The sequence below is a fragment of the Armigeres subalbatus genome, unplaced genomic scaffold (assembly GCF_024139115.2).
Source record: "Armigeres subalbatus isolate Guangzhou_Male unplaced genomic scaffold, GZ_Asu_2 Contig1917, whole genome shotgun sequence".
In the NCBI taxonomy this organism is placed as follows: Eukaryota; Metazoa; Arthropoda; class Insecta; order Diptera; family Culicidae; genus Armigeres; species Armigeres subalbatus.
This window is the reverse complement of record NW_026942747.1, coordinates 128884-147527: the sequence shown is the minus strand read 5'-3', so window position 1 is coordinate 147527 and position 18644 is coordinate 128884. Positions and strand designations below refer to the sequence as shown.

Below are 18644 nucleotides of genomic sequence, written 5' to 3'. Positions count from 1 at the left end.
CCCCATCGCCATTTGTATGACGAGGTTCTCCCATAAATTGGACCAAAACTGCGTGACTTCTTCAATCTCCGGAAGGCCCTCGCCAAAGTCGGCTTTGTCGTTTCGGATGTGGTTGTAGAACTCCCTTTCGTTGATGTTGAACATTCGATTTAGCTCCTTCCTCTTCGAACATTCTCCATAATGTCGCAGTCGTTTAGCAAGAGCACTCAACCGCTGTACATGGGTGTCGAAGATCTCAGTTATGTTCACCTCGGTGAGATCACGGAGTTCTGTGGGTTTCACAATTTCAGCAACATTCCGAACTAGCCTGGCTGATCGATTCCCCTGCTTGTACTGTGTTAATCAACCAACCTTTGACCGCAGTGTGGCGATGCGGGTCTCCAGACGTCGCATCCACGCGGGTTTTCGTGCTTTGGGGCGTGCGCGTCCATCACTCTCACCTTGTGGGCGTATTAGCAATCCCAACGTTCTTACAACAGCCAATGCAGCCGAATATACGATAAATTGCAGCTCCTCAAGGTTTTCCACGGTTTCCAAGTACTGTGGCAAAATATCCTGGTTAAGAATGCTTACTGTACTCGTCAACCGATAGGAGTACTGCAACTTGGGTATCCGGTGTCGGGACATGGGGTCTGTCCCACGGAACTGTGTAACTGCTGTACCCATATGATTAGCTAGTTCGTCCTTCAATTGCTGTCGTTGTAATTCTACTGTTGGTCCTGGAGCGGCAGGTGCAATTGAATCGCGACTCTACGTACTCTACGTCTTCTGGAGTCAGCATATTATGTGACATAATAGCTCTCTGGCGTGTGTACAACTTGTTCTGGTCAAGCTGGGGTGCAAACCGAGGGAACCTCTCGTTGAACATCTCCAGCATCGCCGGTCTGCCGGACATATCCGTCTCCATCCTGGTGCAAACGTAGTAGCAACGGATCACGTACTGATTCATCTCTCTTGTCCACATGATCCGTTGCCGTCGGCGCACAGTGGTTCGCTCCAGAACAAAGGTTGGCCAAAACCTCAAAATGTCCCTAAAAATAGGTTTTATGTTTGTATTGTGGTTTGTTGATGGTCTTTATCACATACAGACTTAAAGATAGGTGTTGGAGCTCTACTTTGCAATATACAGCCGTGTTTTTGGCACCCCTGGGGAAGTAAATACTTTCATTTTACTGCTAAATTCGCCTTCTGAAGACAGATCGTTTCACAACAAAGACTATCTCACTTGCTACAAAACTAGTTAGTACTATTCCATTTAATTCCACCACTTGATTGTTACTTTACAGAACTGTATTTCGACTTTAACAGTAAGGCCGTCTTCAGTGTCTCTTACTTGACTCAAGTGGTGGAATTAAATGGGATAGTACTAAGCGGTACTAACTCGTTTTATGCCAAGTGAAGACATTCCACAAAAAAACTATTAATAATTTTCTTATCAAAAGTCTTATTTGCTGAATACTGTGCTAAGACAAGACAAAACAAATAATTTTATACTGTGCTAAGAAAAAACAAATAAATTTATTCGGAACATCCTCAATTATGGAATATTTTTGACAAAATGTTGTATTTAAATTGAATCAATTAATTTGAATGACAAACTTTTGAACAACTTTTATTGCCACTGTATACTTACATTTGTATTCTTTATATTCTTGATTCGAAATAGGCTTTCTTTTTTGCTCATTTCAAGGTATCTGTCTTTTCTATAATTATGAGCACTAGCAGAATAACTATTTTCACAAATATGAGACAGTTCAGCTTTTCAGTTCAAATCTCAGAACCAACATTCTCTATTGCTGCCAAGAAGAGTGTGTTACAGCTCAAACATTTAAACTTGAATCTCTTGATATGTAGAATCACTTTAATGGCAAAGTATTGAACAATGCCAATTTGCTAAAAAATACTAAGAATTTTCATTTCATTTTCTGCTTTAGAAAAGTTTTCAGCATGATTACGTAATTTGGATTATTAGACATGAACAAAATCCAGACAATAAAATTCATTTGAAAGAATTTTAAAATTCGTAGATTCGCAAATGTCAGGAGAAAGTTTTGGAAGTAAGAAATTTTGTGTGTTTTATTTTCTAGCCGTTTGGGAAGAAAACTACTCAATAATTTCATTTACAGCAATAAAAATATTCAAATAAAAGTAAACAAAAGATTCCGTCATTGAATTATCGCTTTCATTACACATGTTTTAAATGTTATATAATTATATCAAACGTTTCAACTTCAATCAAATTATAAAAAAAAGGCATTTTTAAGGTTCTTGTGAACAAAAAATGCGAATTTGTAAGGTTTTAGTTAGAAATAGACCAAAAATACTATGTACATTTCGAACTAAACGGTTAAAAAAGCAGCTTATCGCAACTTTTCGCAAAACAAAATAGTGATTAATAGCTTTGTAATGAGCATAGAATCATTGCGGGCACTCATTGGCGCCTATACTTTTGGACAACTTCAATCTGAAAAATGTGAGTATTTTAATTAATTTTGTATTTAAAGTTAACTCAAGTTGAGTTCTGTCACCTAGCGATGTAGTTGATGTCTCGTTGACAAACAGCGTTTTCATTCGAAAATCAGCATTCATGTTGAATTCAAAATGATGTAACAAAGTCAAAACTCAACAAAACTACTTCAAATTTTGAATTTGAATCACGTAAGTATTCTATAAAATGAGAAAAATATAATTCCGACGGAAACACGAATTTCGATTTTTGAGGTTTTGGCTGCTCTCGAACCATTGTGCGCTGTTTCCCCAGCAGAACGGGCTTGTTGAGAGCTACGTGAAGGTGATAAACAGAGCTATGCAACAACGAACAAAACTAACTACGTTGAAGAACTTCGAGCAGCGATCCATGCACATAATGCTGCGATTCATAATGTGACGAAGCTATCTCCGGAAGAAATCTTGCTAGGCCGGAAGATCAAACGAGGACTATGTACCACTAATTGATTTTGAGAAAGTTTCAATCAATGGCGATTTATTGTCCAAAAGGGATCGAGACGCTAAGCTGGCAGCAAAGGATAGGGAGGATAAAAGACGAGGAGCCAGTTAAGCCAGGTGATGTGGTAATAGAAGAGAGAAACACTCGAGGAAAGGGGGAAACGCAGTTTTCTCCGAGAAGGTACACCATAACCGAAGACAGGAATGGCAGCTCAACGCTAAACTATGAAGAAAGTCAAGTATTGAAGCGTCATATCTCGCAGACAAGGAAAGTTTCCCTTTGGCGGACACAAGAAACTGATCCAAATAATCAACCACAAATTTCCGACGTACAACCTTCCACACCTGTCCGAAAAAGGAATGATCCAAATTATTTGTCGGACTGATATATCTCCTATATATAACAAACTTGAAACGTTTTATGTAAAAAGGCCTATTAAACTCATTTTCAACAATTCAATTTTTAATTTCAACTCTTCTCAATGATTTTTCTCATTTTCCATCTTTTTTACAAAGTAGTTAAACAAGCAAAATAGCATGTTTTTGCTGAACACTGTGACTGATCAGATAAACAACAAAAATTATTTTTTAAATTTCCATGTTGTTGGAAGTTTTTCTACTTGTGATTACTCCCTTTATTGCAAAAAGTCGCAAATAACATCACGATATGCTGGAAGTCGTTAATTTTTTCTTCCTACTGACATTAAAAACTTTTGTCCGAGTGGTTGCAGTCGAAACTGCGTTCCACTTCTCCACCGCTTGGCACATCCTCTGGATAAGGGTATCCGGGGTTGTGTCCCGACTGCAAACGTCTAGCATAGCTCTTCTTTCGACGTCAAAACGAGGACATACGAACAGTATGTGCTCTGCAGCCGAAACCCATTCTGCCGGAAGCCATTTGGTCGAATGCCACTAGGCCGAACAAACCATTAGGTAAAAACCCATCTCACTGAAAGTCATTTGGCCAAATAGGTAATTTGACATCTTACTTCTCACATCTCAATCATCTTTTCTCACTTCTCGTCCAACATCTCACTTCACACTAATCATTTCTTACTTCTCACTGTGAAAAGTGAGTAGACGTTTCACTTCTCAATCCGCACTACTCAATTTTCTAACTGTGAAAAAGTTCTCAGTGAGAAAAAAGAAATTATTAAGAAAATTATGAAAATTATGAAGTGATGGAAAATAGGAGTGAGAAGTGAGATGTCACTTTTCTCACTACGCACTAAAAGTTTATCACTTGTCATTCCTCACTGTGAAAAGTAAAAAGTGCGAAGTGAATAGTAAACGTTTCACTTATCACTTCGCATCATTCACTTTTCCCAGTGAGAAGGGAGAAATAAAAAGTTATTAGCGAGGCGTCTCATTTCTCACTATTTATTTCTAAATTCTCACTTTTAATTTTGAAAAGTAAGAAGTGAAGGAGAGAAATAATTACTGAGAAGTGAAAAGAGAGATACCTCTTTTCACACTTCTCACTCTCACTGACTAGCGTGAAGTGAGCAAAGAGACGTCTCACTACTCACTTCGTACCTCTCATTTTCCACAGTGATATTGTCCACCCTGAAGGCAGTTCCAAGGCTCTTGATGGCTCTTGAAATTTGTTGCCTTCGGAGGATCCTCCAGGATTTCGATACAACCTTCAGGGTGGCGAAACATATCAAAAAATGTCATAATCCTACTTGTCTTTCAAAATGTTGTGTTTTGTTCGCCTCAGAAAAATAGTAATTGTATCCTTATGATGTTTATTTTCTTGTTATACAAAATAGGAATAATTTGCAAATTATATTGCCCTTTTTACAACCCAAACCCAAAATCAATAATAGCGATATTATTCAAAGTTATTCCAGGGAATTAGCCACCCGGAGTGGAAATTAGTTACTATGTCTGAAAATCGATTTTTGCAATTGCAAAACATGTGAAAGATTTAGTTCGAAAAATGTATTGAAGGGTAACCACTTCCTTCGGTAGGGTTTGATCCCACGAAATCAGTATGCTAGACGGGTGCCAGGTGTTGGAAATTTGGTCTCATCAGTAGTCTTCTATGCTGCGAAGGACGACGGAGGTCCTTCGTAGCTTAGTAGGAAAAGCACTCGTCTAGCGTACTGGTTTCGTGAAATCAAACCTCACGGAAGGTAGTAGTTATCCTCCAATAGGACGCCGTGCTATTTTTAGGAGATGTCGCCACTACATTTAAAGTAAATTTTTTTTTCAGTATGGAGGAATTGCTGGTTCTTGCTAACTACACATCGCTGAAATGTGAAATTTGGGATAAAGGCAGCAAATAATATTAGTATTCTGTTTACTCACTTTGATTTTCACAGAACGACAGCGTAAAATTTATTTTATTCATGTTTCATTGCGCATAATATTGCATTCGATGTTGCTTTTAATATCGTTGCTTACACATGCGCCACGTACCAGGAATCTTAAGCAGATTCAACTGCCGATGTCCTACTCATTTTTCGTAAATCTTTCACATGTTGTGCAATTGCACAAATCAAGTTCCACATATTATTTTGCCAAAACTCCACCGTAAAGAGTTGTGTTTATTTGACGATTGACGGATTGATAAATTGACGATGCAGATGTGCCAAAACACAACAACCTGCCGAGAATTCATGCCGTTCCTCTATTAGTCATAAACTGGCGAATTCTATTGTCGCGTCGCATTGCGCTATTGTACACACTCTGGCACCCTTCTCCGAAAACATGCATTCTTGGAACAAGCCGTACCTTATTATGCATCTGTGCATTACATCATCGCAAGACGACTAAATCGGCGACGTCCTTGAGTTTGCCACCTTTGCTTGTACTTCAACCCAGCGCACCGGTCTCAACGGGATAAGAGAACCCAAAGAACACGAGCCAGGAAATTAAAAGCTTGCACATGTAAAATGTAAATTGTTTCATACCTACATTCTCCTGCCGGAGGAAAAATGAGCGCACTTCCGAGAATGGCATTTTCCACACAAACATCGTCGATGGCAAGAAAGAAAAAAAAAGAATGGAATGCATGGGGCTTTGTGTTCCACCGCATGGCTTCGGAGCGTTTCAGAAATGTTTGCATCTCAAAAGTTGTTTGTGAAAAATTCCTTTCAGTTTCCATTTCGGAAGATTAGCTGCTTTCAAGTTTCAACAAACGTGTTGACGTTGTGATGGAAACCGACCTTGAAATGCTTCGCTTGCGACAGGAGCGCGTTTCACAGCCCGGAGGCGAATAAAAAGCCATCAAATGATGTCGATAATAATTTAGCTGTCGAAGGCATAACGGGGAAGAATGAAAAGAGTCCGTCACTTTGACGAACAGGTTGTGATTCATTGAGTGAGTTAACCCTCTGACGCTCTAAGCCAAGACATGGGATAGGTATGAGTGTAGTAGAATAGTAATAACTTTAGAATACTCACTCTAAGCAAGGTTAGATATCATGATTTTGCGCACAGTGAGCTTTCTCAGTAATTGAGTCCAAAATCAGATTGCCTTATGCGAATGAATATTTAAGTTCTGCTATGAACACGTAGTTTTTCCCCACCAAGTACTTTACCAGATGTCAGAATTGGTTCGTAGTTATAGCAAAATGGATCCCGTAAATCGAAAAGATTCTTTAGAATTGACATGCCTAGCTCTTGCTGAAATAGGAGCAAAAGTTTTTTTCTCTGATAAATAGCTGATTTAGAAACATTAGCGAGTTCTAAATGCTTGTTTTAATTGTTCTTCATCGCTCTGAAGTATGAACGTCCAAAATAACATTCAGTTCGTCACTTTTTTACCAAAAGAATTATGATCGACGAAAATGCTTCTCATTCGTGTGACTCATTCCCTTATTCCAACAAATGCTTGATTTCAATATTCATTGTTAACTCCTTGCATCCCACGTGTCGGTGTTCGGTGGACGTCTTCTACAGGTTTCCTTGCGAGCGCCGGAGGGTTAGACACTAAAAGCAACCGAGCGGAAATGGACATCTTGTTGCTGTCTCGAACGCGTCTCGCGAGGAAGAACATAAATTAGTGCGTCGTCGTCCTCGTCTGTCGCTCCGCGTTCGGTGACGATGGTAGAATGGTCCTTTGATAGGCGTTATTTGCTCCGGGCGGTTGTGAGTAATGGTGCTGCAACAGCATCTGGTTTCGTCGTTCTTAGACTTCTCGTTTCGGACAGTTTGTTTTTTGGCATTTTACGGGCAAGGCGTGATGAAACGTTTCGAGGAAAGACAACGTCGTCAACGTTGATGGATTTTTTGAGACCATCGAAGGCGTGGGCACGGGTCGGACGGGAGTTTGATGGAACAAGAATGGTGACTGCCAAGGATAAAGGCTGATGCTCAGCTAAAAAGCTTTTAAAGTGAACCTGACGGTTCTAGGAAAAGTCGATGGTTTTGAAGAATGTCAAAGCTAATGAAATTTGAATTTATCGACATTAAGATGTCAAAGCATTTGGCCAATTTTTTTTCCCTAATTTACAACAAAATCAGCAGTGAATATAAAAACAAATAAACTCATTTACAACTAAGTGACACAGTTTTCGTGATTTATAAAGGCCAATGCAAGTTGCTTTTCTGAAAGTGTTTCGTCTTTTCTCTTTGAAACAGATGGATTAAAAAAAGCTAAGGAACGAAACTCAAATGAGTTTTTTTTATTCACCCGTATAGAAAGCAATAATCTTTTTCAGACCGATTAGTATACTAAAGTAATGCCATCTGTAAACCTTTCAAAAAATAATTATCTTCCGACGAAAAACATTAAAAATAAAATTTGGTTTGACGAAGGGCCTGCAGATCAGTTTGATTCATTTAACTGGTCTACATGAGAAATATTGTTTATTTATATTGGAACCTGTGACTGTGAGGTTGAATGAAACGCAAATTCGCGAAATAATTCCCATTAAATCTTGCCCATAACTCCACAGTTACTCACCTGCACCTTATGCCAGTGCCCGTCGTGTAGATCGCGTCCGACGGTAATAATCTGCGCCCCTCCACCCAAGTTGTACCGCAACCGCAGCGCCCCCTCCACCAGTTTTAGCTCGAAAAAATCGTACGTCCCCCCGTCGTCGGTGTACAGCACGAGCCCGTTCGGTTGTTCAGTTTTAAATTCCAGCTCCAGCGTCCCATTCAGCCCGGTGTACCACTTCCGGAACTGGGCAAAACTGTTTTGCGAACCGTCCAGCACAAAGCCCCAGGCCCCTCCCGACAGGGGCCCCAGAACGAAGCCCAGCACCAGGAGCCACGCAAGCGGCACTCCAGACGGCATCGACGACACACTCATAAGACCCGACAAGCGACAACGGCGGCGATTAATGCTACGATTATTATTATTGTTGTTGCGGTTATGATTATTGTTGTTAGTGTTGATATTCTTGTTTGGCCGGATGCATTCGCGGCTGATGGTGGCGGAAGGGACGCTGCCGGGGCAGAATCGAGAACGATGGCGTCGTTCGTTGTCGGCTGTTGATGCGGGAGAGAGCTTCCGCTGATTCGCTGGAATAGTTTTAGGCGCCGACGCCATCTTGGACTCACTACAAACACACACGCGCACACGAGCGAACACTGTCGAAGCGGAGAGAGCTTTCCCACAAGCGATGGAGTTTGCACGTTCTGGCCACTCACTGGTTTCGCTTCGTAGGAGAAAGTTTTACACGCGTTCGACACTCGACCACTGACTGTTACACGGCAGACACTCACAAAAGGTTTTCATTAATTTGGTTCTCACTTTCCCGAGGGGGGGTTGATTACGGCACTCACACTCAATGGTTTAACACACGTCACTTTGGGGGGTTGTATTTTCCTCTGGGAGAAGAATCTTTACCTCAGCCGCTTTGGGTTGTCGCGTTCCGTTCTTCCTTGGAATTGAATCACCAATCAAACCACCCTGGAAACGAAATAAATGTGGAAGGTTAGTTCATTGTCGAAATTGCATTAGTACTGAAAGACGAGGAAGAGACAAGAATTCAAATTCGTTCAGTGTTTTTTGTTGATTTTTACTGTTTACTTATCACATCACATCACTAACAAAGTTGGCAATATGCTCTACCCAAACGAAGGCTCCTTCAAATTGTCAAATTATCACCATTCTAGAGGATATGTTTAGCTGATGTAAGCTTTTCAAGAATAACAGAAGCTCCTAATAAACTGATGGAAGCAAAACAACTGCTGCATAGCATTCCTGTTAAGTGTGAACAACGTGGAGGCGCATGGTACTCTGGGATAGCTATGCTCAAGTGAGGAACTGACGTCATTTCAAAATTCACAGAAATATTCAATCGCGGCCACTTGGGATATTTAGTATCCATAGCGGAAATTCATCAATTCAGAGTGCCTGGCTGTTATTTTTTTTTTTTTTATAATAGTACGTTTATTGGTCGATGTGCTTATTTAAAATTATTTACAATAATTGATTTAAACTTCGACTTCTAGGGTGAAAATTAATGCATCTATATCTAATCTACCATTGCAATTTTCAATGTAGACAATATAATTAACTAACATTTTGAGCAGTGCTATTTTCTTAGTCTGTGATAACCATTCAAGGGATGGTCTCAAAAGTTCATTACAGTCAAACATTCTTTGTCTATTTGTTAAAGCCAACATCCTTCGTTGTAGTTCTCTCCACGCTCCGTCGACTCTGGGGCACAAGAAAAATTTGTGTTGTATGGTTTCACTAACCGCACCACAGTGTATGCAGCTTTCTCCATCTGTTCGTCTCATCCTGAAGAGTAATCGCCGGTGCGGCAGTTTTGGTTTACCCACATATACAGCGTGCTTTTCTGTGATGACAGAAATCGTCGGTTTGCAATGTTCATCCAAACACGAGACCAGTTACAATTTGGATGGTCTATTTCCACCTTCGGTTTGTCTGTACGTTGCACAAAGAAACTATGGATAAGTTCCGCAGAGGGGTGCAGGCGGACTTGGAATGGGAGGAGCGGTATATTGCTAATAATTAATTTTAGGCAGGGAAGATCTGATAGAAGATTTGTTTGACGAGGAATGGCTTGATGAATGATGGAACGGTAATAGGGAAGAGAATCAAGTTCGCTAATATGCCTGTTAATAAGCAAAGCTTTAGATTTGAAGAGGGGTAGGTGCAACTTCATTCCCCCATCCTCTCTGTTCCGTGCTAGTTGATGCATCGGGATGGTCGCTGGAGTTCCACGAAAGAGATACCGCCGCATTGTGGCAGTCAACTTTGCTATGTGCGCTGCCGTAGGATGCAGGTGTGCCGCCATGTACCACATCTTCGATGATATAAATGTGTTCAGCAAAGTCACTTTTTGGTGTAACGTTAGGCTCCGCAACGAATGAAGCCAAACCTGCCGTTGAAAATTTGTCACAATTGTGTCCCAATTAAGGTTTACCATTTCTCTAACTGAATTTGTGTACACTATGCCGAGTATCTTAATTTCGCTTTCTGTACGCAGCCAAGGTACGGTGGAATCAGTTTGCCCAACATCGATCGCAGTTTTATTTTCATTCAGCATTGCTCCAGCCACTCGTCCAAAGCGAAACAATTCTCGCATTTCATTCAGCTGGTTCACACTGGTGACAAGCGCGCTGATATCGTCTGCGTAGGCAACGATCAAATTTCTTCCACACACTTGCTCCAGTCGCAGTAGAAGAGGGTGCAGATAAATGACGAAAAGGTGCATCGAAAGGGGGTCACCCTGTCGTACCGATAGCTGAATAGGAAAAGATGCAGAAAGGTGACCGTTTACGAGTAATCGAGATGACGAAACTGCGGCAATGTTGGACAAGAGATCCACCATCCCGTTGTTGAATCCAATATCACGCATCGTTTTGTATAGAAACTGGTGATCAACTCTATCGAACGCATGATCCAAATCGAAGCTAATTAATTTAGCCGATCCTCTGCTGGATTTCAAATAAGCTATCCTGTCTTTTATTGACAGAGTGGCTTGAAAAATGTTTTTTGCTCCATTAGAGCACTTTTGCGAATCTGTGAGGACGTTGTGGGTTCGCAAAACATTCTCAATCCTGGTTTTTAGAATTCGAGAAAGTATCTTATAGTCGTAGTTGACCAAGCTAATTGGTCTATAAGAGCGAGCGGTGTCTCCCGCTCCACGTTTCTTCACCAAGACTATCACCCCATCGACAAACTGTGCGGGAACGTTCGATCTGATTGCTTCATTCATCACAAGATTCAGCTCTCGGTGTATCACGTCGAATGTACGTAGGTAGAACTCTTTTGGCAGACCGTCGGGGCCCGGTGATTTTCTGGATGCGCTCGTACGAATAGACAACAGAATGTCGGTTGTTGTGATCTCGCTCATACAGGCTTCATTAACAGGATCCTCCTCTGGGATGGTTCTCTCGCATTGGAAACCAGTGCCTTCCACATTAGCAGCGTCTGCTCGTGCATAGAGATGGGTGAAATATTGTACCATGTGGTTTCGGATCTCGTCGGCGTTGTCAACAATCTCATCTCTTTCGTTTCGTAACATTTCGATGTTAGTTTTTCGTCGTGCGCGTTCTCCCAGCTGATAGACGGATAGCGGTTCCCCCGCCACGTACCTTTCGTTGATGTGTACGAACATTTCAGTAAAACGTCGCTGATGTGAGAGCATCTGGGCTTTTATCTGGTTGATTCTGGTAAGCATGGAGCGATCGTTGTGATATTCATCATACGCTCGTCGCAACAATCCGTAGAGGCGTTGCTGCTCATGGTGAAATTGTTCGAAAGCTATTTTTGATTTCCAGCGATAAAAAGACTTGATCTTCGGTTTGGCACATGTCAACCACCATTCCATCCATGAACGATAATAGCGACGCTGGCGGGTCAAGTATTGCCACCGCATCTGGAACTCTTGAATATTTTCCGTGGTCAGGAGATGGGGACGAAGAGACCAGAATCCTCGCCCCGGTGCTGTATCAGGTAGAGGAAGGCATATTCTTGCAGTGATGGCTTTATGGTCCGAAAAACAGCAAACGTGAACATCTGTTGCTCTCAGCTGTTCTCGTAAGCTGGCGCTGACGTAAAGCCTGTCTAGTCTAGAGGAGGAATTGTGTGAGATATATGTGTAGCCAGGTTCGCGGGAACGCAGCTGCTGCCAGACGTCGTGAAGCCGAAGTTGCTGTACGGTGGTTTGCAGTGCAGGGCTCGGGTTTGATCCGGTCGCGTCGCACTGCCGAATCACACAATTAAAGTCACCGCCTAGAATGGTGTGTTCGGAACGGTGACGTAGGTAATAGGCGACAGTGTTGTTGAAAAATCGTTCCCGCTCAGCGCGAAAAGCCGATCCCGATGGAGCGTACACATTGCACAGTGTCGTATTGTGAACGCGTAAAGCAATCAGCCTACCGTCCAGACTCTTTTCGACATTCGAAAATTTGATGTGCTCTTTGAGAGCAATTGCTGTTCCTCTCCTTGCATGGTCAACGTTACAGACGACGTTGTAGCCAGGCAGAACCAGCTGATCGTTTTCTACCTCCTGCATGAGAATAATATCCAGATCGACTGTGCGGATGAAAGTTCGTAGAGCATTGATTTTTGTTGTGTTCGTTATTGTGTTGATGTTGATGGAGCCGATGTTCACACTTGTGTGCGCTATTATTGCTGCATATCATCCCCCGAAGCTCGTCCGTGTTCGGTGGAAGTTTCATCGCAATGCCTCATCTTCTTCCCTGGAGGCGATCGTCTGCTACGCAATCGTCGGCTGTTGCTTGATGTAGAACTGTCCGTATCATTGCCATCAATTTGTTTTGGTATGTAGGTATTTCCAGCTGCTGAAGGTATTGATAGCTGCTGGAGTTGAACTATCGGCTGTGCTCCAACTGCTCCAGGGGGCTTGGGAGCTGGAGGGGGCATCACGCTCGTTCGCTGTGCTGATGGGGTTCGGATATCATCGGGCTTTCTAATCTGCTGTCTTGATTGTCTGTGTTGCTCTTGTCCCTTCAATAGAGGGTGGCTTGGTAATGCTGGTTTTTTGGCAGCGCCGGCTGCTTGGTGACGTTTGCATACGATTGGTCTGCTACGAGTTTTTCACAAGCAATTTTTATTTTGCACACACGGAATCCTGACGTGTACAAATTCTTGGCAGTGTATGCAGGTCTGACGTTGCCCCTGTAACCCACTGCCGTGTCTTCTCCGCGAATCGTAACGAGAGAAGGGATATTCTTCTTCACCACCATCCGAGCAATGCGCACCTGGTTTTAACGCCGGCGAAAGCCGAACGATTGTCCCAAAGCAGATCCCGAACGTTGAGAACGTCACCGTACTCGGCGAGAAACTCAGCAACATGGTCGTTAGTGATCTCGTTGGATAGGTCAAACAAGCGCACCTCTACAGCTCCATCCTCCATCGTTATGCGTAGTTTGTGTATTTTACCATCAAACACGAACTCGTGCTTGTTATCGTGTTTGAGTACGATGTCCTCAGCAAGTTCGAGATCACTGACCTCCACGAAGGTGCAACCCAGCCGCCTGCTTGGCTGGAGTAGAAGCACGTTTTCTCGCGAAAGACCGAGCTCTTTCCCGATGAATTTAAGTATTTCATCGTGTGAAAGATGTTTCGGAAATTGCGAGTAGTCGACGCGAAACGTATTTTCGCGGCGCGGCATCGCGGAATACGACGACCTCGCAATGGTTAAGTAACACGATACTTTTAGCGAATGGTGAATGTTATCGACGGAAACGTACGAAATAGTCTGTGAACGACTTCGGAAAACTAGCTCCTTCGAGTAAATCGACTGAACAGCTTGGAAGTTGAGCGCTAACTGTTATCATAATTCTAGTGCGAAAAAGAGCAGATAGACTTCAACATCCGCCGAAAGAACCAACCAATCGGCACCAACGGTTCAAAAGGGCTTAGCTGCTTTTGTTAGACAAGTGCTTCTCACTTCGCTCGGGGGCTAATTTGTGCCCACCCACGCAATCAAACTCCACTGCTGGAAACAGCGAATCCTCTTCTTTGATTAAATGGCGCTGAATTAAGTGGGTGGGCAAAAATTAGCCCACGATCGAAGTGAGAAGCACTTGTTTACAAAAGCAGGTTCGCCCTTTTGAAAGGTTAGTGCCTGAATGTGGCATTCCAGTGAAAGTAACATTCGGTTTCTTCATGTAAATTATGTCCATTTTTGTCGAGCCTAAATTTTTGTCGAGCCTTCTTGTCTGAAACAAGTGTTGCATTTTGTGCTGGGAGTGCGTTATAGTTGCCGTGGGGGCAACCATACGCAAACTCCATGAGTCGGGATTTTTATTCGCTTCAATTTAATTCTTCTGTCTCCGCTGTTGCGGGGCATAGAACAAACCAGCACCGCGCACGATGACCCGGTGACGGTGTAGTATTTCGACCGGAGCATATTATTTGCTGCGCTGGTCACAGTGGTCGGCAACAGCATATGAAATGTGCATTTCTTTTTGTATGCTGATGCAATGAGTAATTATCGAACCGAACTTATTGATTTCGAAAGTTATTTAAGGAACTTTCGAAGAGTCTTAGGGAGTCAGTTAGTTTTTAGAGTGTGCCCTCGGTTGGTAGGGCAGTTAGTTTTAGTGCGCTGAAAATTGAGGTTGAGCTTAGTTCCCAACGACGAAAGTTGCCTGTTCGTATGCTTGAAGTTGAACGTGTGTGCCAGAAAAAGAAAAAATCCGTTCCCAGTGAAAATTGTGAAGTGCCGTAAAGGAAATAAGTTTTCCACGAAGAAAAATCGAAGTCGAGATATTGTGTAAAGGTTCTGAAAAATTTAAAGTAAAGAATCAGATTGTTTTCCAATAAAGTGGCCTCAAGAGATATTTATATAGTCGTTCAAAAGAAGAAAAAAAAGTGTAATTAAAATTAAGGAAAGAACAATAAATCCTCTTCATGAGCTTATAGATTTTAATAAAGTGAATTGTATCATCAATATCACAAAGTTCCCATTAGCTACAGAACTGTACTGTAGACAGGATCGAGTGTACGCTACACTACCCTAAATGGATCAATTAGGAGACATTGCTTAAATATGCTTTACTATGGTTTTGATATCGAAAATGCAATACGCGCAGGAATGATTAATCTGGCATTTATGGATTCAATATTCAACTACCATGGTAGGGCTAAATTTGACTGTAATACGGACAGTTTTATTTCATAATATCACTGCCAACCAGAGGGAATTAGGTTAGACACACACGTAATTATGCTAAATGTAGCTTAAAAAAAGTTCTATCAAACTAGACAAACATGCCCGATCTTGCGTGAGTTAGTTTTTCGATTCAATTGCCAAGCATTGATTGTTAATTCGATGTCATTACCAAGCCATAGATCGATCACTGTGCGAGACTTATGTCACCTTCGCATTTACTAAAATGTTGCATTGGTACAATTTGTTGTTTTTTTTATTAAGCTTTCCACTTTTCCTTATGTATCTAATGACACACACAAATCTCAAAACGAATCTACCTGCGGAAAAAAATTCCAATCGAACAATTATTATGAATCAAATAGTGAGAAGGAAAATCTTAAATCATTATTTATTATTCACTCAGACTAAGGCCGCAGAGGCTGTGCAGTACATGAAAGTCTCCTTTCAAGAGGCCCGGAAGCCTTTTTCAAGAGGCCCGGAAGCCTTTTTTCAAGAGGCCCTGAAGCCTCCTTTCAAGAGGCCCTGAAGCCTCCTTTCAAGAGGCTCGGAAGCCTCCTTTCAAGAGGATCGGAAGCCTCCTTTCAAGAGGCTCGGAAGCCTCCTTTCAAGAGGCTCGGAAGCCTCCTTTCAAGAGGCTCGGGAGCCTCCTTTCAAGAGGCTCGGGAGCCTCCTTTCAAGAGGCTCGGAAGCCTCCTTTAAGAGGCTGGAAGTCTCCTTTCAAGAGGATCAGGAAGCCTCCTTTCAAGAGGATCGGAAGCCTCCTTTCAAGAGGCTCTGGAAGTCTCCTTTCAAGAGGATCGGAAGCCTCCTTTCAAGAGGATCAGGAAGCCTCCTTTCAAGAGGCTCTGGAAGCCTCCTTCAAGAGGCTCGGAAGCCTCCTTTCAAGAGGCCTGAGAGTCTCCTTTCAAGAGGCTCTGGAAGCCTCCTTTCAAGAGGCTAGGAAGCCTCCTTTCAAGAGGCTCTTAAACCGCCTTTCAAGAGGCTCGGAAGCCTCCTTTCAAGAGGATCAGCCTCCTTTCAAGAGGCTCCGAAGCCTCCTTTCAAGAGGCTCGGAAGCCACCTTTCAAGAGGCTCGGAAGTCTCCTTTCAAGAGGCTCGGAAGCATCCTTTCAAGAGGCTAGGAAGCCTCCTTTCAAGAGGCTCGGAAGCCTCCTTTCAAGAGGCTCGGAAGCCTCTTTCAAGAGGCTCGGAAGCCTCCTTTCAGGAGGACCGGAAGCCTACTTGCAGGAGGCTAGGAAGCCTCCTTTCAGGAGGACCGGAAGCCTACTTGCAGGAGGCTAGGAAGCCTCCTTTCAAGAGGCTCGGAAGCCTCATTTCAAGAGGCTCGGAAGCCTCCTTTCAAGAGGCTCGGAAGCCTCCTTTCAAGAGGCCAGGAAGCCTCCTTTCAAGAGCCTCAGGAAGCCTCCTTTCAAGAGGCCTGGAAGCCTCCTTCAAGAGGCTGGAAGCCTCCTTTCAAGAGGCTCAGCCCTCCTTCCAAGAGGTTCTGAAGCTTCCTTCCAAGAGGCTCGGAAGCCTTCTTTCAAGAGGTTCGGAAGCCTCCCTTTAAGTGGCCCGGAAGCCTGCTTTCAAGAGGCTCGGAAGCCTCCTTTCAAGAGGCCTGGAAACCTACTTTCAAAAGGCCCGGAAGCCTCTTTCCAAGAGGCCTAGAAGCCTCCTTTCAAGAGGCCTCGGAAGCCTCCTTCAAGAGGCTCAAGCCTCCTTTCAAGAGGCTCGGAAGCCTCCTTTCAAGAGGCCTGGAAGCCTCCTTTCAAGAGGCTCAGGCCTCCTTTCAAGAGGCCTGGAAGCCTCCTTTCAAGAGGCTCAGAAGCCTCCTTTTAAGAGGCTCGTAAGTCTACTTTCAAGAGGCTCGTAAGCCTCCTTTCAAGAAACTCGGAAGCCTCCTTTCAAGAAACTCGGAAGCCTCCTTTCAAGAAACTTGGAAGCCTCCCTTCAAGAGACTCGAAGCCTCCTTTCAAGAGGCTCGAAAGCCTCCTTTCAAGAGGCTCGAAGCCTCCTTTCAAGAGGCCCGGAAGCCTCCTTTCAAGAGGCTCGAAGCCTCCTTTCAAGAGGCTCGGAAGCCTCCTCCAAGAGGCTCGGAAGCCTCCTTCCAAGAGGCTCAGAAGCCTCCTCCAAGAGGCTCAAGCCTCCTCCAAGAGGCCTGGAAGCCTCCTTCAAGAGGCCCGGAAGCCTCCTTCAAGAGGCCTCAAGCCTCCTTTCAAGAGGCTCAAGCCTCCTTTCAAGAGGCTGGAAGCCTCCTTCAAGAGGCTCAAGCCTCCTTCAAGAGGCTTGGAAGGCTCTTTTCAAAAGGCCTGGAAGCCTTCTTCAAGAGGCCCGGAAGCCTTCTTTCAAGAGGCCTGGAAGCCTCCTTTCAAGAGGCCTGGAAGCCTCCTTTCAAGAGGCTCTGGAAGCCTCCTTTCAAGAGGCTCCAGCCTTCTTTCAAGAGGCGGAAGCCTCCTTTCAAGAGGCTCAAGCCTCCTTTCAAGAGGCTCAGAAGCCTCCTTTCAAGAGGCCTGGAAGCCTCCTTTCAAGAGGCTCGAAGCCTCCTTTCAAGAGGCCTGGAAGCCACCTTTCAAGAGGCCTGGAAGCCTCCTTTCAAGAGGCTCAGAGCCTCCTTCAAGAGGCTCAAGCCTCCTTTCAAGAGGCTCAGAGCCTCCTTTCAAGAGGCTCGAAGCCTCCTTTCAAGAGGCTCAGGAAGCCTCCTTCAAGAGGCCTGGAAGCCTCCTTCAAGAGGCCCGGAAGCCTCCTTTCAAGAGGCTCAGGCCTCCTTTCAAGAGGCTCGGAAGCCTCCTTTCAAGAGGCCCGAAGCCTCCTTTCAAGAGGCTCAGCCCCTCCTTTCAAGAGGCCTGGAAGCCTCCTTTCAAGAGGCCTCGGAAGCCTCCTTTCAAGAGGCTCAGGAAGCCTCCTTTCAAGAGGCTCAGAAGCCTCCTTCAAGAGGCCTCGGAAGCCTCCTTTCAAGAGGCTCAGAAGCCTCCTTTCAAGAGGCCCGGAAGCCTCCTTTCAAGAGGCCCGGAAGCCTCCTTTCAAGAGGCTCAGAAGCCTCCTTTCAAGAGGCCTGAAGCCTCCTTTCAAGAGGCTCAAGCCTCCTTTCAAGAGGCTCAGAGCCTCCTTTCAAGAGGCCTCAAGCCTCCTTTCAAGAGGCCTGGAAGCCTCCTTTCAAGAGGCTCAGAAGCCTCCTTTCAAGAGGCCTGGAAGCCTCCTTTCAAGAGGCCTGGAAGCCTCCTTTCAAGAGGCCTGGAAGCCTCCTTTCAAGAGGCCTGGAAGCCTCCTTTCAAGAGGCTCAGAAGCCTCCTTTCAAGAGGCTCAGAAGCCTCCTTTCAAGAGGCCTGGAAGCCTCCTTTCAAGAGGCCTGGAAGCCTCCTTCAAGAGGCCTGGAAGCCTCCTTGCAAGAGGCCCGGAAGCCTCCTTTCAAGAGGCCCGGAAGCCTCCTTTGAAGAGACTTGGAAGCCTCCTTCCAAGAGGCCTGGAAGCCTCCTTCCAAGAGGCCCGGAAGCCTCCTTTCAAGAGGCCCGGAAGACTCCTTCCAAGAGGCCCGGATGCCTCCTTCCAAGAGGCCCCGAAGCCTCCTTCCAAGAGGCCAGAAGCCTCCTTCCAAGAGGCCTGGACGCGCCCTTCCAAGAGGCCCGGAAGCCTCCTTCCAAG

At 44.2% G+C, this 18644-nt stretch overlaps 1 protein-coding gene across 1 annotated transcript in view; it reads right to left on the bottom strand.

Moving 5' to 3' along the window:
• Positions 1 to 18644, bottom strand: part of LOC134203527 (neurexin 1-like) — a gene marked incomplete at its 3' end in the record, with an annotated part of 116215 nt that overhangs the window by 76174 nt on the left and 21397 nt on the right. Inside the window, exon 2 of the mRNA XM_062678385.1 lies at positions 7862 to 8815. Coding sequence (XP_062534369.1) covers positions 7862 to 8452 — 591 coding nt within the window. The remainder of the gene's footprint in view (positions 1 to 7861; positions 8816 to 18644) is intronic.